This window comes from Macaca nemestrina, chromosome 3 (assembly GCF_043159975.1).
Source record: "Macaca nemestrina isolate mMacNem1 chromosome 3, mMacNem.hap1, whole genome shotgun sequence".
Lineage (NCBI taxonomy): Eukaryota > Metazoa > Chordata > Mammalia > Primates > Cercopithecidae > Macaca > Macaca nemestrina.
This window is the reverse complement of record NC_092127.1, coordinates 141,254,052-141,280,733: the sequence shown is the minus strand read 5'-3', so window position 1 is coordinate 141,280,733 and position 26,682 is coordinate 141,254,052. Positions and strand designations below refer to the sequence as shown.

The window sequence follows — 26,682 nt, the reverse complement described above, 5'->3', positions numbered from 1 at the left end:
TGAGAGGCATATGACAAACCCATAATTTGCACACCTTCCTACCACTTCAGGAGTGGCTCTGAAACTGCCTTTGCAAAATCATGACAGTAAGAGAAATCTGACATGGTTGACTCCATCTTGCTTTTAGCCTTACAGGCTGGGTGTCTTTGCTCATTCCTGGGTGTGGGCCAAACTAACTTCAGGAGGAATTTATAGTTTAAATGATACTAGCTCTTCCCCCAAAGCTAAACTACCCTTGTAAAATTAATGAAAGTCTACCAAGTTAGGTAGATGAGAGGGGCCTGAATTTTACTAAGATGTAGGCATAGTTACATAATTACCAGCCATTATTCTGGAGGTCACCATATTTGCAGCCTCCCCAATTACTCCTGCAGATAACATCACTATTACAGAACCTACACTTGGCCTTTTGAGATGTCTCTTTAGGCTTTTGCATTTCTGACTACTAGACAGTCCCACTCAGACCAGCAACTCCTCTGGTGGCCCCCACTTAGAGGCAGACTCAGCCTACAAGGACTGCTTTCTATACCCCTATGGTTGCATCCCCAACCAATCAACATGCCCCCTTCCCTAGGCCCCTGCCCACCATTTTATCCTTGAAAAACCCCTAACTTCTGAGCCTTCAGGGAGATTGATTTGAGTAATAACTCTGTCTCCCACATGGTGTGGCCAGCCTGCATCAATTACACTCTTTCTTTACTGCAATACCATGGTCTCAGTGGACCGATTGTGTCTGTGCAGTGAGCAGGAAGAACCCATCTGGCAGTTCCAGTTCCAGTGACTGTCTACCCCCCAGACATAGGGAATATGATATCTACCCCATATCTCAGGAGTCCTCTTTTTCTCCTGTGTAACAAATTACAAATATAAAACATGGGTTCTGTACAGCAGTAAGTTGTGTTAATCTTGGTGACACTGAAGAAAATTTGTTTCAAAGTAGCATTTGTAGAAGAGCAACAAGAAAGCTGAAATTTCCTAAATCTTCTTGTTTTTCTTTTTTTTTTTTTTTTTTTTTTTTTTTTGAGACGGAGTCTCGCTCTGTCACCCAGGCTGGAGTACAGTGGCCGGATCTCGGCTCACTGCAAGCTCCGCCTCCCGGGTTTACGCCATTCTCCTGCCTCAGCCTCCCGAGTAGCTGGGACTACAGGCGCCCGCCACCTCGCCCGGCTAGTTTTTTTGTATTTTTTAGTAGAGACGGGGTTTCACCGTGTTAGCCGGGATCGTCTCTCGATCTCCTGGCCTCGTGATCCGCCCGTCTCGGCCTCCCAAAGTGCTGGGATTACAGGCTTGAGCCACCGCGCCCGGCCAAATCTTCTTGTTTTTCAAGTGATAATTCAAAGCTCATCATGGCATCTCACACAGAAGTAACTGTGGTTTACAAACTTCAAGATGTTTTAATTAATGTTGACCATTGTCCTTGGGGAACTCCAGACTAAATGATCCATAAATGAAAACCCCCTTAGGACTGTCTGTTCTTGAGCTTTGTTTAATGAATGTGCAATTAGAAGACCTTCTAAAAGCTCTACTGGCATCATAGATCTTGAGGAATTGCATGGAAGTAAAAAATGCCACGCTACTAATTTTAAGCATGTAAATTAGAAGCATGTCAGTAAGCTGGGAAAGACCACAATACAGAAAAAATATTTTAAAATTGCTTACGAGACTAAAGAAGGACAGCCACAAAGATGTTGAGAAAAATAAAAGTAAATGAAGATTTATATGGTAGTTCTTAACTTCTTGAATAAAAATCTGTCTTTACAGTAATAATATTTCCTTTTTAAACAGCATTTTTCTATCTTGTTACTGAATAGTATTGGCTCTGTTGTCTTGTATTAATACGGCTTCATTAAACACTTCATTGAAGTGTTTAATGTTTTCATGAAAGGACATTATCTGTCACATTAAAGTGAATGGAAAATTAGTGTTCTGGCACAGTAAAAAATGATAGTCTGCTGATTCCTAAGATTAGATTGAATAATTTATTTCAATACACGCAAACTCTGTTTAATCTTACAGCATCCAAAATAAGAACTTTAGAACCTAGAAAATAATTACAAGTTAGAAACTAGTTGTGAGTGTTCCTGACATGAAGACAGCTGTAAGAAACCAATCACTTTAGTCTGGGCATGGTGGCTCACTCCTGTACTCCCAGGACTCTTGGGGGCCAAGGACAGGATCACTTGAGCCCAAGAGTTCAGGGCCAGCCTGGGCAAAACAGTAAGACCCAGTCTCTACAAAATATTAAAAAATTACCAGGTGTGGTGGTGTGCAAGTGTGGTCCCAGCTACTCAGGAGGCTGAGGTGAGAGGACCACTTGAGCCCAGAAGGTCAAGGCTATAGTAAGCTGTAATTGTGTCACTGCACTGTAGTCTAGGTGACAGAGTGAGGCTCTGTCTCAAAGAAAGAAAGAAAAGAAAGAAAGAAAGAAAGAAAGAAAGAAAGAAAGAAAGAAAGAAAGAAAGAAAGAAAGAAAGAAAGAAAGAAAGAAAGAAAGAAATTAGTTACTTTAATATAATCTTTGATGAATTCTCTTTCTCCAAGGCTTGATAAATATTTTATGGATTCACAGAGCCAACTGGCTTCATTTCACTTCTATCCACCTAGGAACTTTTGTGTTGATCTTATCTGTTCACCTTCCAGCATCTGGCATTGTAAAAGAACTACCCCAACGTTAGAGTGTTTGAGTGCTTCAGGCCCAGCACACTTTACATGCTAGGCACTTTATACATGTTAATTATAATCTGCATAACAGCTTCAATAAATGAGACTGAGCAATTGCACATAAACAGATTTAAGAAGACCAGAGAATTTGATCAAGTCTACACAGCTAATTGCAGGCAGAGGTTAGAATTTAAAAACAAACTAGACTATTCCAGACCATTCCTGGGGTTTCATGAAATGTAGTCTCTGTACCATCTGGGGTGATACTTTAAGTGTATATAACCAGGACCCACCTTCTATTTACTGAATCATATTTTTTAGAGATGGGGGGCTAAATTCTACATGTTTAAGAAGCTCCCAGATGATTCTGTGCCATGCAGATATTGACATGGCTGATTCTAAATATAAAAAGACAAACTTGTGGTCAGATCCCAGTTGTTCATGAATCATGAAAACTCAGCATTTGCACTCCAGCTGTAAACTTTTCACTGTCTTCTACCACCTACACATCAAAATATGCTAAAATGCCGATGCACAGAATTAGAGAAGGAGGAAATTCCCAATTAGTAAGAATTAAATGGGGGAGAACAACTTGTTTAATTACAAGGGGGGAAGAAAGTACACATACACACACCCCAGCTTGAAAAAGGGCATGGCAATTCTGAAGTGGAATTTTAGTGAAACATTTAAAACTGCTTCCATTATTTAAATGAATGGCATTATTCATTTGATAGACTTGGTTGCCCAAATCACTCCGAAATATTACATGACTTACAAAAGAATCTCACAATAAAAGATTAATGAAATCTTTTAAAACTAATACATGAACAAAGTGCTTTACAAACATTTTAACTCTTACAAGGGCCTTCATGAGGTGAATTTTATTATTTCTAATTGAAAATGGAAGAAACCCAGTCTCACAGTGATTATTTGCTTAAAAGAGTTCTGCTAACAAGGACAGCCCCAGGACTCAAATCCATCACCTTATGACTAAAATGCCCCCTGCTCTATACCATATCACAGTGCCTCAGGGGACTTCATCTTAGTGGTTCTCAAAGTGTGGTTCCTGAAGCAGCAGCAGCAGCATCACCCGGGAATGTGACAGAAATGCAAATTCTCAGGCCCAACCCCAGCGTTCCTGAACCAACAACTGCAGGGCTAGGATGCAGAATCTGCGACTTAACAAACGTTCCCGGTGATTCTGGTGCACAATAAAGTTTAAGAACCACTGCTTTATTTCCTTCTTAGCTGCCTAGAAAACCAAAGCAAAAATGAGCAAACAAGCCATGAATTCTCTTATGGGTGTGGAAGATGAAGAATTTAATGATGAGCTCATCGTTTCAGGAATGTCGGCATTTTTACAGCCAAACAAGGCTGTTTGCATTGCCTGCTTCATTGCAAGTTTAATTCCTTGACATTTATATTACTAATCAATACTTGGCTGAGTTTATTTCCAGTAACCCTAGTGTCCTAACATAGTCAATACTAGTGTAGAACATCACCTGAATACTTGGCAAAGTCTATTTAAAAAAAAGATTGCCTTTGATCAGATTTCCATCCACACATTTAAACACATTTAGTTGCTTTCCTTTTCTGAAACTTGACCTTCAGATGCCTCAAAAAGAAAAATGCTGCCGAAGCCAGCTGGAAAACAAATTAAAGCAAAGAATGTCTAGATAAAGGGGGAAAGTAACAGGAGCTCTTTATACTAAGAACAATTGCTGCTAATCACTATGTGCCAAGTACTGTGCTAAGCCGGTTTCCTGCATTAGCTTATTCAATGCTTGTAATAAACTTATAAGGTAGATATAATAAATCCTTTTCACAGATGATGAAACTGATGCTTAAGTAACTTGTTTAAGTTCCCACAGCCAGTAAGTGGTCTGTCCCAACAGTCTTTGCTCCTAAACTAGACTAGCCTGCATCTCATTTAAACCATCTTTTTAAAGACAACATAATCTCCCTTTATCTTCTAAAAATCATCCTTTGGAGGTCAGCCTTAGCACATGATGTCTTGAAGCCACTGCATGGCCCAGCTGGGCCTGGGGAACTGTTTGCTATTACCCTTGGGAGAGGCCAGTCTGCTTTTGACTCACAAAAGCCAGTTGCACCTATTTCTTCATGCAAAGTGTACTGAGTTTGCAAGAAATTAAACATTTACATTCAAAAGGATGAGTGGAAGAGAAAAACAGAAGGTGCCAACCCTGTTGATATGAAACATATTTAAAGCCAAATGCTACAGAGCAAGAATAGCGGTTGCTGCAGGGACATTTTGAAGATGCAGTGAAACCAGATCACTCATCACTTCAGAAAGCCCTATAAAGGCCACATCCAAAAATTGAGGCTTCAAATCAAAGCCTCAGATAAAACTCCAGGACAAGGAGCTCTCAAAGAGCCGGGGAGAAAGGACGGCTCTCTGCTCAATGTCAAGATGCTGTGTTGGGTCATGAAGCTTTTATGATACAAGGAAAAATGGAGTAGATTACGAAAAAATAAAGCAATCAAACCTGGAAACTGTAAGACTTCCAGTTCAATTTTTCAAGTAAAAAGCACGCTTCCAAACCAAAGAAAGTTTACTGTAAGAAAAAGGCCCTGAAATAAAACGCAGTCAAGTGGGCAGGTGTTACGGGTTGAATTCTGTGTCCCCCCAAAAATACATTAAAGCCCCAACCCACAGTACCACAGAATGTGGCCTTACTTGGGGACCAGGTTGTTGCAGATGTAATTAATTAAGATGAGGTCACATTGGCAGGCCCCCAATCCAATACCACTGGTGTCCTTATATGACAGCCACGTAAAGGCAGAGACATACAGAAAGAATGTGATGTGATGGTGAAGGCAGAGACTGGAGTTACACAGCTGCAAGCTGCCGGTGTGTGAGACCGGAATGTGCCTCTTCAAAATATGAAGGATTGTTGAAGACAAGAAGAAACAGATACTCAAGAGATCTCTTTCCTCCATTTGCCTAAAAGCAGGACAAAGATTTATGAAGACAAAAGGTATTCTGCCCTCCTGACTACAGTTACAAAGGTTAAAGACTGAAGACAGTTTAAGACCCTTATCAGCCTGACAATGGTATTAGAAGAATTTATACTAGCAAGCTGCATTAACTAACCTTTATCTGTAAGTTACTTGCCTTTCTTCACCACCCACCTGCAAGTTGCTGCCCACAGAGATTCAAAGGTCCCTTTCTGTTGCGGGAAGTCAGGGACCCCGAATGGAGGGACTGGCTGAAGCCGTGGCGGAAGAACATAAATTGTGAAAATTTCATGGACATTTATTAGTTCCCCAAATTAATACTTTTATAATTTCTTATGCCTGTATTTACTGCAATCTCTGAACATAAATTGTGAAGATTTCATGGACACTTATCACTTCCCCAGTCAATACCCTTGTGATTTCCTATGCCTGTCTTTAATCTCTTAACCCCGTCATCTTCTTCGTAAACTGAGGAGGATGATTGTCACCTCATGACCCTGTGATGATTGTGTCAACTGCACAAATTGTTTGTAGAGCATGTGTGTTTGAACAATATGAAATCTGTGCATCTTAAAAAAGAACAGGATAACAGCGATGTTCAGGGAACAAGAGAGGTAACTTTGAACTGGCCGCCGGTGAGCCGGATGGAACAGAGCTATATTTCTCCTCTTTCATAAGCAAATAGGAGAAACATCGCTGGATTCTTTTTCTCAGCAAGAAACATCCCTGAGAAAGAGAATGCGCCCTGAGGGTAGGCCTATAAATGGCCCCTTTAGAAGCATGTGCCGTCTTTTATGGTCGAAGCCAAAGGGACGAAATAAGCCCCGTCTCCTGTAGCACTCTCAGGCTTATTAGGACGAGGAAAATTGCCACCTAATAAATTTTGGTCAGACAGGTTGTCTGCTCTCAAACCCTGTTTCCTGATAAGATGTTATCAATGACAATGCGTGCCAAAACTTCATTAGTAATTTTAATTTCGCCTCATCCAGTGGTCCTGTGATCTCGCCCTGCCTCCACTTGCTTTGTGATATTTTATTACCTTGTGAAGTATGTGATCTCTGTGACCCACACCCTATTCATGCACTCCCTCCCCTTTTGAAAATTGCTAGTAAAAACTTGCTGGTTTTACGTCTGGGGGAACATCAGGGATCCTGCCGACATGTGATGTCTCCCCCGGACACCCAGCTTTAAATTTCTCTCTCTTGTGCTATTTCCCTTTATTTCTCAACCCAGCCGAGACACTTAGGAAACAGAAAAGAACCCACGTTAAGCATCGGGAGTGGGTTCTCCCGATACCTTTCTGCCGTCTTGTTACTAAAAATTTGCTGTTCTTTGTTGAAGATGCTATATAAGCTGAAATTCAAAGCCACCTCTGTGAAAACCACTCATTCTCTGGGTGTCTCCATGTATACTCAAAATACACATGTTAATAAACTTCTGTTTGGTTTTCTCTTGTCCAATCTGTCTTTTGTAACAAAGGTCCTTTCCAACTAAGAACCTACGGGGGTTACTGTTACTCCTCTATACCAGTTAACCACTAGAAACCAGGAAGAAGCTAAGAAGGACTGCCCTACAGGTTTCAGAGGGAGGATGGCCCTGCCCACACCTTGATTTTAGACTTCTAGCCTCCAGAACTGTGAGATAATACATTTATGTCGTTCGAAGCCAGCAGCTTGTGGTACTTTATTACTGCAGCCCTAGGAAACTAATATAGCAGGTAAAGGCCAGAGACAAATACTGGTAACCAACCAGTTCCTACAGGGCAAATCCTAGGGGCCTCGCCTAAAAGGATCCTCACCTGGGAGAAGTCCCACTGGCTGGCAATGATCGCTGTGCCTGTGGAAGATGATGCACAAACAGAAGGCTCCCACCACTACTGCGGGCACACGCTGCAGCCCACAGGGCAGTCAGGAGAAGTAGGCGGTGCTGAACGTCCACAGCAGCAAGACTGGCAGCCACTGGGATGCCTGAGAGATGCCAAGCTGACATCAGGGCTTTGCTCGTAATGTGTCCAAAGGTCTGAAGAAATGCTTATATTTGTTCTTGCACTCACTTAAAGAAAAAATATTCGTGCTTTTCAGCTTTTCTTTTTAAAATTTTTAAAACATATTTAGGGGGTACAAGTACAGATTTCTTACGTGCAGATGGTGCATAGTGGTGAAGTCTTGGCTTTTATTAGTGTATCCGTCACCTGACAAGTGAACACTGTGTTCAACAGGTAATTTTCAACTCTTAGCCCCTCCCACCTTCCCACCTTTTGAAGTCTTCAGTCTCTATTATTCTACTCTCAATATCGATGTGTACCCATTGTTTAGCTCCCACTTATAAGTTAGAACATGTGGTATTTGATTTTCTGTTTCTGAGTCATTTCACTGAGGATGATGGCCTCCAGTTCCATTCATGTTCCTGCAAAAGACATGATTTCATATTTTTTATGGATGAGTAGTATTCTATAGTGTGTGTGTGTGTGTGTGTGTGTGTATGTGTGTGTATACCACCACATTTTCTTAATTCAATCCTCTGTTGATAAACCTTAGGTTGATTCCATATTTTTGCTATTGTGAATAGTTCAGCTTTTCTTTTTTAAATACAGTGATTTCATTATCAGGGCAGTGCCAGAGCAAGAGGACTGGAATGTGAGAACAGAGGAGGGTGTGGGATGGAGTAGAAAGATGAATGTGATTCAGGAATCAGGGAAGACAGGGACAAAAGAGCCATTGATGTTGTATTTTCCATGACACATGAGTTATAATAAGAAGACTTGACCCCTTGGAGCGTGTGTCACTCACAGCTAGCCTGCCTTCTATTGGCTCCTGTGTCTCACCTCCTAGGTTTCTTCCCACCTCTCCAGGATGCACTCACCTTTGTCTGACCTCTATAAAGTAGGCACTTCTAAAGTAGAAAGTGGCTCTCTCTTTTCTTTCCCACTAATCCTGCTGTGGGTTATTTCTTCCACTCCCTCTTCTGTATACACACAAATCCCACATTATAGCTCTAGCCCAGACTTCCGTTTTGAGCACTGCTCTTGCATATTCAATGTCTCCTCCATGTATTTGTTTTGATATCTCATATAGCAACTCAGTGTTTCCTCCCAAGCTGTTTCTTCCCCCATCTGACACTTACATAGTATTTACTCATATTTCACATATATCTGATCATTTAATCCTCAAAACCACCCTATGAGGTAGGTAAAATTAATACCCTGATTTTATAGAAGAGAAAAGAGGGTCCAGGGAGGTTAAGACACTTGCCGAGGTCACATAGCTAGTTTGTGGCACAGCTAGGATTTGAACCTAGGAAATCTGGCTCCAGTTTCTGTGTTCATCCCCAATTTGCTGAGTTTCCTCAATCTTCCCCCTCCCTGGAAAAGGACCAACCATCAGCCACCAGAAACCTGGGAGTCCCCTTTGATTCCTCCACCTGCCTTTCCCTCTGAATTCCATCCATCAGCAAGGCCTGCTGAGACTATTTTAAGAAGATAATCTCATGTGCACTCCTTCCCACCTTCTTTGCTCCTGCTCTTGTCCAAGTCACAATCATCGCTCTCCTGTACTTGAACATCTGAGTCATGTCCCTCTCCACGTCTTACTGCCCATCTCCAGCCATTTCCCACATAGCAGCCAAGGGATCTGTTAAAGATCTAAGTTAGGCCAGGTGCGGTGGCTCACACCTGTAATCTCTGCACTTTGGGAGGTCAATGCGGATGGATCACCTGAGGTCAGGAGTTCGAGACCAGCCTGGCCAATATGATGAAACTCCGCCTCTACTAAAAATACAAAAATTTAGCCAGGCATGGTGGCAGGAGCCTGTAATCCCAGCTACTCGGGAGGCTGGGGCAGGAGAATCGCTGGAACCCAGGAGGTGGAGGTTGTAGTGAGCTGAGATTGTACCTCTGCACTCTGGTCTGGGCAACAGAGTAAGACTCCATCTCAACAACAACAATGACAAAAAAAAAAAGATCTAAGTCAGATATTGTCACGCCCCTGTTTCACATTGAATAGAGTCCAAACTCCTTACACTGGTCCATAGGGCCCCGTGTGGTTTGGCCCAATCCCCTTCATGGCTCTTATCTGGAGCCACTCTCTCCAGATGAGAGGTGGAGTTCCCACCACACTTCAGTTCTTTGAAAGTCAAGCTGGTATACAATGAACTCTTTCCCACCTTAATGCCTTGTTTTGTGTTATTCTCTCTACCTGGAATGGTTTTGAACTTCAGTCCTCTCTTTAAAGAGCATCTTCTCTAACAGGCCTTCTTTGGCACTTGATCTGAGTAGGTCTTCTACTGTTATTCTGCATCTCAGCCACCTCTCCATTGTTAGGGCATTCAGCATTGAGTAATACCTCTTGTTGTTTATATCTGTCTCTCCACCTCCTCTAAAACAAAGTTCCAGAAGGCAGAGACATTTGTTTCACTCACTCCTATTTATCCAGCTGGAAGCCCAGTGCTCAGTCCCCAGATAGGGGCTTAATACGTAACTGTGAATGAGTTTGCTAAGTAAGAATATGAAAGCAAGACAATGACATCTCACAGTGTGGACTTTCTCCAAGCTCTACACTAGATAGTTGGCTGCCTGATGAGTTGCTTCCTTCACATACCAATAGTCTAGAAATCAAAGTTCCCATTGTATCCTGGGAGATTTGGGAGATACTTCAGAAGTTGAGTGTTTTCTAGTACACCAGAGACATGAAATGCATGACTGTGTCTGGTGATTCTGTTATGTCTTTCTCCCTGTCTCTCCAAGAGCTCAGGGTTTCTCTGACAAAGGTAGCAAACCCAACTATATGGATTGAGCTGGAAACACGGGGCCTCCCCAGAGACTTTATCAACAAAAACATCTTTCTCAGAATAATTTTCATGTATTTGTTTAAAGCAGATTATAAAAAATTTATATTCATCTTCTTTTGAGTCATCTAGCACCAGTATTTGTGGATTATCTCTTTGTTCTACAATCAAAGTAAAGTGCTTAACCTAGTTAAGAGTTCTTGAGCAAATTCTCCTCTTGGCCAAGGGTCACAAAAGAGTTGAAGACCAATGTGGCTACTCTGGCCACATACTCAGCCCTGTGCAAGTCTAACTTCTGCAGGAGATGCCTCTGTCTAAGGGTCCTGAAATCTAACAGGAATACATAGAGAATTTATATCTTCCTGGGTATATGAAGAAATATAGGGAATTTGTCTCACTGAAATACAGAATCCACCTCTTCTTAAATGGCCCTTGGCTGTCTGCCTTAGCATTCCAGGCTGATATAACAAAATACCATAAACTGGGTGTCTTATAAATAACAAAAATTCATTTCTCACTATTCTGGAGGCTAAAAATCCAAGATCAAGGTGCCAGCAGATTTGGTGTCTAGTGAAGTTCCACTTTATGGTTCATATACAGCACCTTCTGGCTGTGTTCTCACATGGTAGAAGACGTGACCAAGTTCCCTCAGACCTCTTTCAAAAGGGCAATAATCCCCACCTAAACTAATCACCTCCCAAAGATCCCATCTCCCAACACAATCATCCTGAAGGTCAGGATTTCAACCTATGAATAAGGGGCAGGTTGGTGGGGGAGGCGGGGCAACACAGACATTTAGACCACAGCACTGGCTTTGCAGGATTTGGGGACGCTTATTCTATCCACCTCACTCCTATGAGGATGAGAAACCTGTGAGGGACTGAGATCAGGGATGTCTCCCGTTTGTAATATTCCGGGCAGAATATTTCTTACATAAATGGTTAAGATCAATGATGTCTACCGGACATCATCGCAAATGCATTATTTTATGGGTTATTTATGAGTTTTTTTAAAAAGCGATAATCCTAACAAGAAGTTGCTGCAGATTTAAGAATGCTTCCTAATGTAAACTAAACCTAGAGAATGGAAACTCCTTGAATAGTCCATGTGAAGACTTTTTGGGACTCTCTGTGGCCTTTGGAGGATATTAAAGTATCATAAAAGAGGACTGTAATACCTCCCCCAATCCCCTTGTAATCTTGTACCCCTATTATTGCTTCGTGGGAATCTTCCTATTGCATTCAAATGTGTCTTGCCCATCTGCCTCAGAGCTTACACTTGTCATTCCCTCTGCCTGGCTGCTCTTTCCCAAGATATTCTCTCAGCTCACCGTCTCATGCCACGTTGACTTCTACTCATATATCTGAGCAGAAAATCACATGCCCCATCATACCTAATATCCACCTTTGCTTTTCCCCGGAGCACTTAAAACTGTCTTTTTATACTGTACATTTATTTCTCATTTATTGTCTGTCTTCCCTAATAAAATGTAGGCTCCCTGCTTTTTTATTTCTCTTTCTCTACTGTGTTGCCAGAGCCAATATCTGGCACATAAAAGATATGTGGTAAAAATTAGTTGAGTGAATAAATGAATAAAAAATGCTTTCTTGTTCTGCATCCTGTTTCTTTCAATAATTCTCAAATGCCACTGTCAGACTTTTCAGAGCTCCATGCCATATGTTAAAAATTCTACAAATGCAGTCTTCACCTTTCTTAAACCCTGTTCACATGGGGCTGTCCTACTCCTATTGAAACATGCCTCCAGAACCTACATGAGGTGCTGAATCAAACACAAAGAGTTACAAATGAAAGAAGCAAAGATCTGATAATGAAGGGATAGATGAGAATTTTCTCCTGTTTTGATTTTTTCTCTTATAATTCATGTGAGACCTGTGTATTCATTTTATTGCTCAGCACTCTATATACTTCTTTTTTATCTAACTGCTTTACATCCACCAAAAAAATAGACTTTGAAGAGAACAAATCGTACCTTCTCCACTTTACATTCCTTGCTGTCTGATCTAAAACTTTTTTTCCTCTTTACCTCTGATTTACCAGGCTCTTCCAATGGCTAAACATTAGCTTTGCATACTATCACTTTATCATGATTAAATATAAAAGAGGGACCCTCCCTCCTTCACAGTTGGGCTAACGTCAGAGAATGGCAAAGAACAGAATTTTATTTTATTTTATTTTATTTTATTTTATTTTATTTTATTTTATTTATTTATTTATTTATTTATTTGAGACGGAGTCTCACTCTGTGGCCCAGGCTGGAGTGCAGTGGTGCGATCTCCACTCACTGCAAGCTCCGCCTCCCAGGTTCACGCCATTCTCCTGCCTCAGCCTCCTGAGTAGCTGGGACTACAGGCGCCCGCCACCGCGCCCGGCTAATTTTTTGTATTTTTAGTAGAGACGGGGTTTCACCATGTTAGCCAGGATGGTCTCGATCTCCTGACCTCGTGATCTGCCCGTCTCGGCCTCCCAAAGTGCTGGGATTACAGGCTTGAGCCACCGCGCCCGGCCAAGAACAGCTTTTTAGTGTTCATTCCACTCATTCCTAGGAAGCCTCTCTGCTCTCACTCAGATGAGAAATTTTCCAGGCTTTGGAAACATTAAACAAAGCTTAAATGTTTTGATTTGAAATCCAGGTCTAACCTGTTTTAAATCAACTTTCTGCAATAGACCATTTGTGTACCTGTCTAAATGCCAATATTTACCTAAAGCAGTTTCAGGGAACATGGTTTAAAACACACAGCAGACTTGAACAGCACCTAACCAGGGAAGATACCTGTTCTGCTTGGGATGTGAAAAGTTTCTTTCAGTGAAAATAGTCACCATCTTGATATTCCATTCCCGGATGTGGTAGATGGGAGGAAGACCAGAGGAGGAGTTCAGCACAATCACATGCATGAACACAGGTTTCTCCTCACACATGTTTTAAATCTGCATAGCAAAGAAGAGCAACTATACCAGGAAAGAAAGGTCTAATGGGATGTCTGTGTCAAAGCAAGAAGTATGAAACTGGACAGGACACTCACAAACTCTTTGAACCCAGTAATAGCAGCATCCAAATGTCCAGAGCTGGTATCTTCCATGGGACAGAATTTGAAAGGCATTATCTTCCCAAAATTCTCTCTCATGTTAGCACATTGCACCTTTCCTAACAGCCCTACCACTACTGCCATTCCTCTGGGTTAACAGTGGAAATGAGACGAGTGTGTCCTCATGTGTCAAACTGCACCAGTCTTGCTCCCTCCAGAGTGGAAGAGTTCGGTAGGGAAGGGAGGCTGTGCCTTCTAACTCTCACCATGAACACATGATCATGGAGTAGCTTTTCCCATCTGCAAGGGTCTGTCCTGGTAGCCTTCCCCCCACATTTCTACCACCATGGATTCCTTTTTCAATATCTTCTACATGGATGCCATGTTTTGAATGATTCTGTCTTGCCAATCTATATTTATTACCAAACATTAATTCATTTTCCCATTTTTCCCATATATGAAAAATATATCTAACAATCAGAGCTTCTGATCAACATAAATAGCCAGTGCCATTGGAACTAATATAACCTTATTTTTAATGTAACGTTAGTCAAAAATAAAATAATATATATTGGAAACTGTGTGCCTTAATGTGAGTTATATATGTGTAGTACAATTAGGAATGTATCTGGTCTTTGTACTGGTTCTTGGCACAGAGCTTCAAAAACCCTTGGAATTTCCTGAGTGATAGCAGTGACTTTGTGATGCAATTGGGGTGACTCATGGCATACTCTTAGATAGCCTTAGAATGATGGCTGGTCTCCAGAAAGATTAGCCCTGTGATCACAGGGTTGCAACTCTGGTCAGCCGGACCTCTGAGGATGAAAGAGGGGCTGGAGATTGAGTTCAATCATGTAGCAAACAATTTAATCAATCAATTGCGCCTACATAATGGAACTCCAATTACAATTCTGGACACTGAGGCTCAGAGGAGCTTCCTGGTTATTGAACACACTGACACAAAGGGAGGGTGAGGTGCCCTGACGCCACAGGGAGAGGGCATGGAGTCTCTGGGTCCAGGACCCTTCCAGAGCTTGCCCATGTGTACCCCTCATAATAAACTTGCATTCATAAGGATCACACTTTCAGTGAGTTCTGTGAATCATTCTAGGGAATTCTTTAATTTCAGAGGGTCATGGAAACCCCCAAATTTATAGCCAGTTGGCCACAGTGCAGGTGATTCCTGAGACTTGAACTGATATCTGAAGTGAGGGCAGTTTTGCGGAGGACTGAGCCCTTAATGCTGTGGAATCTGATGCTAACGCTGGGTAGTCAGTGTCAGAAATGTATTCCAGTATGCCCACTAGGAGTGGAAAGGGAGGATTTTTATGTCTTTAGAAATATATATGTGTTTAAAATATTATAAAATGTTGAAAATAAGAGTGGCCAGAAGGAATTTGATTGAGGATATGCCATCTCTTTTAGATGGCTGAAAGAACCATTCCAATGGGGAGAGGGGGCTACTCATGTGTAATAAAATCATGCCCAGGAAATAGGCAGAAGCCCCTCTACAAAAACAGTTGCGCAATATTATTTGGCAAGAAATACATTTTAGAATAAAATTAATATATTGAAATCATGCTGATTAAAACTAACATTTATTGAGTGCTCACTCCATGCCAGGCACTGCTAATACATTTTACATGAACTGGCTTAATGCTTACAAACCCTAGATGAGATAGGCACTATTACCATACCTGTTTTGTAGATGAGGAAACTGAAGTAGAGAAGGACTAAGCAATTTGCTCAAGAGCCTACCTTTTAAATGATTAGGGAGTTCTGAAAGGGAGAGTTAAGACTGTGGTTAGACTGTCTTCATTCTGCTCCCAGCAGAGCCTGTCGAACTAGGTACTTGCTGCTTTAATTGTTTAACTGTTTTGGATGAACTTCAAAACAAAGTTAGTAGGCATTGTATTTAGGTAATATGTTTTCATAAAACTTCTCTTATCCCTTGGTTGCAGAGTGCCTCTATATTCCCTTTCCTCATTTTGTAAACTGGAGTTTGGAGTGGTGAAAGGAGAATGGATACCAAGTTAGGATGTTAATAACAATTCATGGTGATTACAATGATTGCGAGTTAATTTTAAAAAATTCTAGCACCACTGGGTGCGGTGGCTCACACCAGTAATCCCAGCACTTTTGAAAGCCAATGCGGGTGGATCAGTTGAGCTCCGGAGTTCAAGACCAGCCTGCGCAACACAGTGAGTCCCCATCTCTACAAAAAAATTTAAAAATTAGCTGGGCATGCTGGGGCATGCCTGTGGTCCCAGCTACTCAGGAGACTGAGGCAGTAGGATCGCTTGTGCCCAGGAGGTCGAGGCTGCAGCAAGCTGTGATTGCACCACAGCACTCCAGCCTGAATGACAAAGTGAAGCTCTGTCAAAAAAAAAAAAAAAAAAAAAAAAAGAAAAGAAAAGAAAGAGAGAGAAAGAAAAATTCTAGTACCATAATAAAAATTCTAATTTGAGAGTTCAAACAAATAGGAATTACATTTATTATTATTCTGTAAATGTAAGTTAGGAATTGATCAAGGAGGAAAGAGCTCAGAGTATTTACATAAGAAAGCCAGCATTGTATTACAGAAAGTACACAGAAAAAATACTGCTGTGGTAGCTTAATAAAATGTCATGTTCTAAGACATTCTAATTGGTGGGCTTCCTGAGTGCTTGCTATGGACCTACAGGCAACATATGACAAGGGACCCTGAGTCCAAGGAGTACAGACCAACAAGATATCAGACCGTTTCATCAAGGGTGAAGTGGTAGAACATATGTCTGAACAGAGATATTCAAAATTTGCAAGCAAAGGAAATACTAATGCAACACAGACTGTTGATTCATCTGAAACAATGGTAGGGTTGCAACACCCTTGGATAGAATATAAAAGACCTAAGAAACCAGCCATTCTTTCATCTTCAATGGTAATGCATTGAAATTGCAACTAATGACTTCTCCCTTGATCATAGCACTGTAATAAACTAATCATACACATAACCACGTATACAGTTATGTAGAAATGCAAGGACTTGATTGCTTATTTACGTTTGAGTGTGTATGTGCTTTCGTGTGGCAGAGAGAAAAAAAGAACACATAAAACTTTGTGATAAGAATATTTACAATTGGAAATCTGAGGGTTTTTACCATAGTAACCATTTCTAAGTGTACGGTTCAGTAGTGGTTAGAATATTCACATTGTTTTGAAACATCTTCAGAACTTTTTCATCTTTCAGAACTGAAACTCTACACATTAAACAACTCCTCTTTTTCTCTTTCCTTATTCATTCCTAACGACCAGTCTGCCTTCTGTTCCTATGAATTTGACTGCTTTGGATACCTCGTATCAATGGAATCATACAGCATTTTGTCTCTTTGGGACTGACTTATTTCACTTAACATAATGGGCTCAAGGCTCGCCCATACAGTAGCATGTGACAGGGGTTTCTTCCTGTCACACAACATGTGTTTTTAAAAGACTGAATAATATTCCATTGTGTGTATGTACCGCATTTTGTTTATTCATTCTTGTCCATGGAAACTGGGCTGTTTCCACCTCTTGGCTATTGTAAAAAGTACTGCAGTGAACATGGGTATACAGATATCTTTCTTTAAGATCCTGCTTTCATTGCCTTTGGATATATATCCAGAAATGGGATTGCTGGAGCATGTGGTAGTTCTAGTTTTAATTTTTTGGAGAATTGCTATCTTGTTTTCCATAGCGGTTCTGAGTTGTTCTTAATTTTTGCTCTCTGAGATCTCACTCACAGATATTAGTTCTTTAATAGAGGGAGAGGAGGTAAATAGGAAAACAAAACAAAACAAAACAAAAACCCAGGGAGAGCAGGAGCCCTTCTCTGGCTAGGGACTCTTTCTCCATGTGAGGGTTTGCTCTCCAGGCTCAGGTTAGCCTCCCCTTTGTGACCCCTCCCCACCTCTTTCCTGCTATCTGATGCCAAATGCTACCATCCCTGATGTAGCCATACTCCTAGCCCTTGTGGTAGGCAGAACAACAGCCTCCTAAAATGTATACACCATAATCCATGGAAATTGTCAATATATTGTGTTCCATGATGAAAGGGACTTTGCAAACGTAATTAAGGTTCCATACCTTAAAACACAGGGATTAGCCCACGTTATCCAGGTGGGCCCAATTTAATCACACGCGCCCTTAAAAGCAGAGAAATATATTCAGCTGGAGGGAGAAGAGAAAGGCAGAAAAGAGATTCCAAGCATAAGAAAGATCTGACGCATTATTGCTGGTTCTGAGATGTAGGGGCCACGTACAATGACAGGCAGAGGCCTGCAGGAGCCAAAGACAGCTTCTGCTGGCAGCCAGCAAGGACTAAGGGCTCAATTCTGCAACTACAAGGAACTAAATTCTACCAACAACCTAAACGGGCTTGGAAGAGGATTCTTCCCAAAGTCCTCCAGAAAGGCACGCAGTCCCAACAACACCTTCATTTTAGTGCTGTGAGACCCATTTCAGGCTTCTAACATACAGAACTGTGAGATAATAAATGGGTGTTGTTTTACATTGCTAAATTTATGGTAATTTGTCACAGCTGCAATAGGAAATGAATACAACCTTGATCACACTCACCTGGGTCTCTCCTAGCCCTTCAGAAACATGCCACGCCTTTGAAGGTGTCAGCGGGAGAGCCTGCTCAACTAATTTCATGTCAATTTACTCATGGGCAAGGGCCAGAGGGAGACTTTTTTTAACACCAGCATTTTGGAGAGATGCTTTTTTCATCTGACTCTATGAGATGTTCATAAAAGCAGCAGGGATTTCAGATGAAAGATGAGAGATTAGCCTAGCCAGTGGGAAGGGAGTAATTTGGGCCAAACAAAGCCTTCCAACAGCACACCTTCCATCCATACTGCCCAGGCCAAGGGATGGTCACATCTGCACAGGCTTTTCTTTAAACTTGCCCTGCCCCTTACTTATAAAATATAATGTATGCTCATGATTAAAAAAAATTCAAACAGTACAGAAGGTGATATATTGAAAAGTAAAAGTGCTCTCACAATTCTACCTTTCCACAAAGTTTTCATATAATAGTCTTTCTGTATGTTGTTTATTTTCTTTGTTCTTTCTTTTAAACAGAATCCCTCTGTACATATTATTCGCTAAGTTGATTTTTTTTTTTTAAATTTTTTTAGACAGAAGTCTCGCTCTTTCACCCAGGCCGGACTGCAGTGGCGCTATCTCCGCTCACTGCAAGCTCCGCCTCCCGGGTTCACGCCATTCTCCTGCCTCAGCTTCCCGAGTACCTGGGATTACAGGCGCCCGCCACTGCGCCCGGCTAATGTTTTTTTAATATATATTTTTAGTAGAGACGGGGTTTCACCCGTCTCTACTAAGGCCAGGATGGTCTCGATCTCCTGACCTCATGATCCACCCGCCTTGGCCTCCCAAAGTGCTGGGATTACAGGTGTGAGCCTCCGCACCTGGCAATTTTTTAAATTATTATATCTTGGGACTTTTTTAATGTCAGTTCACATACAGCTGATCCACTTTTTGCCCATTTGTTTTAATGATCACATAAAAATGCCTATAAGTTATAAATGAGTAATTTACTTATTCCTACCGCATGGATGGACATTTATGCTGTCCACATGTTTTCATTAATACAAACAAATGTAGTTGGGCCCCTATTTTTTCAACCTTATGCAAGTTTATCTAAAGATACATACCCACAAGTGGAATTACTGGGTTTAAAGGACGTGTGCATTTAAGGACTGATAGATATTGTCAAAATACCATCCAAAAGTGTACTAAATTTACTCTCCTATGAACAGATAATAAAAATATCACCTTGCCCACATCCTCTACATTACTTTTTTTTTTTTAACCTTCACCAATCTCTTAGGTAGAAAAGGGTTTCTCATCACGATATTTTTGTTTCTTCAATTCTGAGTGAGATGCAGGATTAAAAAAAAAAATAGATAGGGTCTCACTCTGTCACCCAAGCTGGAGTACAGTGGCATGAACATGGCTCACTGCAGCCTCCACCTCTTTGGCTTAAACGATCCTCCCACCTGAGCCTCCTGAGTATCTAGGACCATGAGTATGCCCCACCACGTTCAGCTGATTTTTAGGTTTGTTTTTTTTTTTTAAGAGACTGGGTCTTGCCATATTACCCATGCTGGTCTTGAACTTCTGGGCTCAAATGATCCTCCCACTTTGGCCTCTCAAAATGCTGGGATTATAGGTGTGAGCCACCGTGTCTGATCTTGTAGCACGTTCTGATGTTATTGGACACTTATAATTCTTTTTATGTCCTGTTTATGTCCCTTACGATTTTTTCTGTCAAGTTCATTTTTTAAACTGATTTATTCAAGTTATTTGCATGTTAAGGAAATAAGTCTTTTGCCTAATGTGCTGCAAATATTTTTTCCCTGTGAGCTGTCTTCTGCCTCTACCAATGGGATTGTTGGCTGTCATAATTATAAACTTGTATGTAGTTAAAATAGATCAATATTTTTATTTTAGGCCTTTGGTTTTGTGTCACAGTTCTAAGCGCCTTCCCCACTCCAAGATTATTCTTCAATCCATTCATATTTCTTTTTCTTTTCTTTTTTTTTTTTTTTTTTGAGATGGATTCTCACTCTGTTTCCCAGGCTGGAGTGCAGTGGCGTGATCTCAGCTCACTGCAACCTCCACCTTCCAGGTTCAGGCGATTCTCCTGCCTCAGCCTCCTGAGTAGCTGGGATTACAGGCGTGTGCCATCATACTGGGCTATTTTGGTATTTCTAGTAGAGACAGGGTTTCACCATGTTGGCCAGGCTGGTCTCGAACTCCTGGCTTTAGGTGATCCACCCACTTAGGCCTCCCAAAGTGCTAGCATTACAGGTGTAAGCCACTACACCCAGCCCATTCATATTTCATTTTCTTCATTTCTGTATTTTATCCACATGGAATTTATTTTATTGTAAGGCAGAAAAAGGAATACAGATTTACTTTTTACCCAAACAGCTAGAATTTTTCCTAACATTTATTGAATAACCCATCTCTTCTTCTCCGATATGTCATCTTTTTCATATAATAAATTCCCAAATTATATACCAAATTTATTATCTGATTTTGACCTTTCTGCTTTGGTGTCATCATAAATTATTTTAACTATGTAACTTTACAATGCATTTTTTAAAATATTTTATTATTTTTGACATCCTCTGGCTTTTCTGGAATGTTGATTTTGCCAGATAAACTTAACAACTTTCATAAAATTTTTCTTGCTATCTTGACTTTCTGTGTTTTGGTTTGACTCATACATGTTACTGTGTTGTGAAGGCTTAATTTTTACTTACCCAGATAGATGCCATGATATCCCACCTTTGCCTTGAGCTGAGATCACACTAATCTATTAAAAGAAAAAAAAATTAGTAAATGGTATCAATATGTGATTTAGAACACAATAATCTCAGTCCAACCCTCAATCTTGAATCCAGAAAGCAGATGTCAACATTCACAGAAAACCTGCTCAGGAAGAGGATATATCTGACTTTGGGTATCCCATTTGCTAAACAAACATTTCCTGAGCATCTACCATATGCAAGGGACTGTGCTAGACCTGGACTTCAAGACAAGAGACAGAAGAAAATCTTTGTACTTAAGATGCTTACAAATATACTTCCTGAAAAGCCAATGTTTGACTTATTTAAAGTCCAGCAGAACTATGCTGATTACTGACAGGCTACCACTACGGGATCAATAACAACAAAAACATAGGATTTTGCTCCTCCTCACCAAATCAACACAAAGTTTAGCTGCCTTCAATTGGATTCCATGTGCTTGATTGTGAAACCTCTATGTACATTTTAAAAGACTCCAAGCCTACAGTCTTATAAAGACACGTCTGCTCTTTGAGGAGGTGGTCCAGTCCTTGGTGGGGTGCAGAGGTGAAAGGGACAGTTCTTTGATTGGGAAGCCAGACACATTTTTCTGAAATAGATATTATTCAAACAAGCTGGCATATCTCCAGGGTTGATTTAGAAATGCAAGTTGCTCCCACCCTTCCTGGGAACAAAATATTCTAAAAATTCCCTGACACCCCTAGAGCAAAGTTCAGTGGGAAATTACACTATTAGTCTCTGGAAATATGTTGCCCTGGTTTTTTCAGGCTCCCTGTAGCCTAGGGCAGTTGACTCTCTAGTTAGAGTCAAACACGGTATCTCTCTAAATAGATGCTCTTTGACTTATGAGGGGTTACAGTCAGATAAACTATTATGAAGTCTAAAACTCAGAAGTGAAACCATCCTATACAGTGAAAACAAGGTATTATTAGTTCTCATTTTGCCTCTTAAAGCTAAACACAGTTTCTTTGGGCCTCAATTTCCTTATCTTTAAAAAGTGAAGAAGGGGGTGTTGCCAGCATTGAACGAGGTCAGTTTCACAAGGCTGGAGACTCTTCTTATCTGTGTGCACTGGGGCACAGTAGATATTTAAAAAAAAAAAAAAAAAGTATTGATTAAATGAATGATTTAATACAAGGCACACAATCATCCAGTGAGTTAGGTATTACATCTTCGTTCTGCATATGAAGAAGCTGGGGCCAGAGAGGTATGGTAACGTCCCACAGTCACACAGCTAGTGAGTGGACCCCTACTGCATGGAGGCAGCTAGACGCTAAAGGTATGAACCTAACCCCTATGCTTCTGCCTTATCCCACTGCCTGCCCACACCTGACCAAACCTGACCCTCAATATGCGTTGATCCAGTAGAATTGGAAAATTATTAAGAATTATTACTAATCTATCATTTAACTTTTAAGATGTAAAGAATTACTCCACAGAGAAAGCCAAATGACTTAAACAGAATTTCAACATATCCTTTCCTGAAAGGGATTACGTCATTTCCTTTTACTTCCTCCTCTACGGTTATTTCTAAACAGGTTTCTCTACACAACCACATAGTTCTGGGAACAAGATTCTGGTTTTCTTTACATTGAAAAATTCCCTTTCTGGTCAGTCTGAAGTTTTCTGTCTTCGTGAAAACCAAAGGTGATATCCTCATGCAATAACGTTTTAATTAGTTACATTTTAAAAAATGATGTTGATGAACATAGCAAATGTATCTTTCCCACAGGGCAGAGTCTTGCTGTCAGTGCTGAACACAAATCCTTGGAAAGAATTCGGCCCTGGCTATGCAATTTCTTATCAGTAGCCGGATGGGCCTCCAGCGACCCAGAACCTCCCAGCACCTGCATAGTTTCCTGTATATGGTCATCTGCAATCAAGTATCCAAACCTCCCACCTGGGGACTTAAATGCCAAGGGAATGATTCATGTCTAGTGAATAGGATTCTGTTGCAAAGAAAACGGTGAGTCTTTTCAGGAAAAAGCAAAATTCTTGAACTTCCAACCCTCAATATGCAAATCCACTTTTTTTCTACCTCCTAAAACAATAAGTAAAATAAAATAAATTGCTTATGTCAAGGGGAGAAGATGCTCACAGGGTGGGTGCGATTCCAAGTCCACAGAGCAGACCTCTGAGCCAGCCCCGTCTGCGATGCCGGGGACCCGAGGAACCTTCCGACTCCCAGCGTTTTTCTGTCCCCTAGACCTTTAGGACTGGGGAGGCCGAGATGGCTAAGTGGATCCCCTACGCTGCTAGCTGCAATAAGCGAAGCTTTCAGGGAGCGAGGACAGCTAAGTATCTGCTTGGGCCCCACCAAGACCTGGATGAACGTCCCATGGCACCGCACTTTTCCTCCCTTGGGCCCCAGTCTCCTGGACTCTGAAATGCGGGAGTGAGATCCCTCCAGCTCCGTACCCACGCAGCTGGGTTGGGGCCGGGCGCGGGCGCCAGCCGCCAGCCCTGCCAGGGGTCGAGCAGCACTCTCGGGGGAACTGGGCGAGGCGCCGCGACCTCCCCAAGCCACCCGGCAGCCGGCGGCGGTGGACGAAGCTGGCTGGAACGTGCAGGGGGGCGAAACTTACCCCGAAGCGCGGCGGCTGGAAACTGGTGTGCGAGTGAACTGCGAGCGAAGGTGTTCGCCCCGGGCGCTGATGCTCCTCGCTGGCTCCGAGCCTGGATCGCGACCGCACCCCTTCCTCCTGCCCCTCCTCCGACCTCTCGACTCCACCTGATTGCGGCCCCAGGCCCCGGGAAAGGGAAGCCGCGCCCTGCTGCCGCGGGGCTCCGTCCCTGTACACAGGCGCCCCAGCTCTGCTCCCTCACGGGTCTCTAAGCTTCTCCACCCTTTTCTCCCTACTCCCTCATTTCGCCCTCGGTTTCCACTACACCTTTACTTTCTCAAATGTACTGCAATGCTTATTTTGTTCTAGGCAGTGTGGATTCGGAGATTAGACTGTCCCCACACCTAAGGAACTCACTGCGTGGCATAGGTGGCGGTCACCTAACATTAATAACAATCAATAACATTGATCAGGCATTTACTTTGTACCAGGCACTGTTTCAACGTCTTTAATAATATGAGCGGATTTATTAGGTTGGTGCAAAAGTAATCGTGGTTTTTGCCATTAAAGTAGCTCCGACAACAACTCTATGAGGTAGATACTATTATCGCCATTTTATAGATGAGGAAATTGAGATACAGAGACGTTGGATAACTTCAGCAAATTTACACAGACAGTAAATGCCAGAGCTACTGCTTGGAACTCAACTATTTCAGTAATTCCTCTTCTAAACGTGTTGACCCTCTAGTATGAGGATTCCAACCAAAGGCTCAGGGAGACGGTAACCTGGAAGGGCATTCTAGGCATTTGGAAGAGCACAACAAATCATCGAGGCTAAAAGATTAAAGCCCTACTCGTATGAGGGAATTATGAGCAGTTGTGTGCGGAAGGATGTAGAAGATAATAAAAAGTTACCATGTATTGGGTATCAGGTATTGAAGTAAGTGCTTGAATACCTTACCTCTTTTATCTTCAAGGGAACTCTAGGAGGTGCTATTTTTATCACAATTTGCAGACAAGGAAACTGAAGCTTAGAAAAGTGAAGTGATTTATCCAAGACCACATAAGTAAAAAGTATTGCTTACACTCAGTCATCACTGGGTTCCTTATGTATTTACCCAAAGGAGTTGAAAACTTACCGCTACAAACACCTGCACATGGATGTTTATAGTAGCTTTACTCATAAGTATCAAAACTCGGAAGCAACCAAGATGTAATTCGTAGGTGGATGGATAAATAAACTGTGATACATCTATACAATAGAATTTTATTCAGCGCTGAAAAGAAATTAGCTATCAAGCTATAAAAACACATGGAAGAAACTTAAATGCATATTACTAATAGAAAGAAGCCCATTTGAAAATGCTACATACTATGATTCCCACTATATGACATTCCAGAAAAGGCAACACTATGGAGACAGTAAAAAAATCAATCGTTTCTAGGGGTTGAGGGGAGGTAGGGTGAACAGGTGGAGCACAGAGGATTTTTAGAGTGAAAATACTCTGTATGATATAATGGTGGATACATGTCATTATACATTTGTCAAAATCCGTAGAATGTACACCAAGAGTGAACCATAATGTAAGCTATGAACTTCAGTGATAATGATATGTCAATGTAGGTTCACCAGTTGTAAATACACTACTCTGGTGGATGGTGTTGATAACAGAGGAGGCTATGCATGTGTGGGGGCAGGGGACATTTGGGAAATCTCTGTACTTTCTACTCAGTTTTGCTTGGAACCTAAAGGACACAAATTGCTAATATCAGATCAAAAGAAGGAACCTAAAAACTGTTCTAAAAAGGAAAGCGTATTTAAAATGCATGATACCAGGCCAGGCGCGGTGGCTCACGCTTGTAATCCCAGCACTTTGGGAGGCCGAGGCAGGTGGATCACCTGAGGTCGGGAGTTCAAGACCAGCCTGACCAATATGGAGAAACCCCGTCTCTACTAAAAATACAAAAATTAGCCCGGGTGGTGGCACATGCCTGTAATCCCAGCTGCTCGGGAGGCTGAGGCAGGAGAATCGCTTGAACCCGGGAGGCAGAGGTTGCGGTGAGCCGAGATTGCGCCATTGCACTCCAGCCTGGGCAAAAAGAGTGAAACTCTGTCTCAAAAAAAAAAAAAAAAAAATAAATAAATAAATAAATAAATAAATAAATAAAATGCATGATACCTTGTTATTTTATATATTGTGTTAAGCTATGGGGAAAGAACTTAAAACATAGCAGGCTTTAGGGGGAGAAGGACGGTAAGAAGACTGAGACAGGGAAGGAGGCAACACAATTTGACTTGATTGCACACATTATCGTTTGAAAGAATTCTTACCTTCCACTACCCCTTTTATCTTCAAGGGTAGATAAATTGAAGTTCTCCATATTTAAGTTGCTGTGTTCTATAGTTCTCAATCATAGTATAAATTGCCCTGTTTCTTTTTTCTTTCTTTTCTTTTTCTTTCTCTTTCTTTCTTTCTTTCTTTCTTTCTTTCTTTCTTTCTTTCTTTCTTTCTTTCTTTCTTTCTCTCTTTTCTTTCTTTTCTTTCTTTCTCTTTCTTTCTTTTCTTTCTTTCTTTCACTTTCTTTCCTTCTTTCTTCTTTCTTCTTTTTCTTTCTCTTTTTTTTTTTTTTTTTTGACAGTGTCTCACTCTGTCACCCAGGCTGGAGTGCAGTGGCACAATCTCACTGCAACCTCTGCCTCCTGGGTTCAAGTGATTCTCCCACCTCACCCTCCCAAGCAGGTGAGACTACAGCACCCCCCCACCACCACGTCCAGCTAATTTTTAAATTTTTAATAGAGACAGGATTTCACCATGTTGACCAGTCTGGTCTCAAACTCCTGACCTCAAGTGATCTGCCTGCCTTGGCCTCCCAAAGTGCTGGGATTATGGGTGTGAGCCACTGCTCTCGGCCCCTATTTCTATTCATTCTGGAAAAAACTTTTAGTGAAAGTATTAATTTGGAGATAGGATTAGGACTAACAAATTGCCATTTAGGTGTTTGCATATTAATAGAAACTTAAACTGCATGAATAGTTTTTTTTTTTTTTTTTTTTTTTTTTTTTTGAGATAGAGTCTTGCTCTGTCACCCAGGCTGGAGTGCAGTGATGCCATCTCAGCTCACTGCATCCTCCACCTCCTGGGTTCAAGTGCTTCTCCTGCATCAGCCTCCTGAGTAGCTGGGATTACAGGCGCTCGCCACCAAGCCCTGCTAATTTTTTGTATTTTTAGAAGACACGGGGTTTCACCATGTTGGCCAGGCTGGTCTTGAACTCCTGACCTCAGGTGATCCTCCCAC

The 26,682-nt window shown here is 41.5% G+C and overlaps 1 protein-coding gene across 1 annotated transcript in view; it reads right to left on the bottom strand.

Annotated features, from left to right (window-relative positions):
* The window catches only part of LOC105477236 (annexin A3), a 61,496-nt gene extending 37,979 nt beyond the window's left edge, over positions 1-23,517 (bottom strand). The window contains exons 1-2 of the mRNA XM_011733636.2: positions 23,407-23,517; positions 20,777-20,829 (exon numbers count right to left, since the gene is read on the bottom strand). Coding sequence (XP_011731938.1) covers positions 20,777-20,791 — 15 coding nt within the window. The 5' untranslated portion in view covers positions 20,792-20,829; positions 23,407-23,517. The remainder of the gene's footprint in view (positions 1-20,776; positions 20,830-23,406) is intronic.
* Between the last annotated feature and the right edge of the window lie 3,165 nt (positions 23,518-26,682).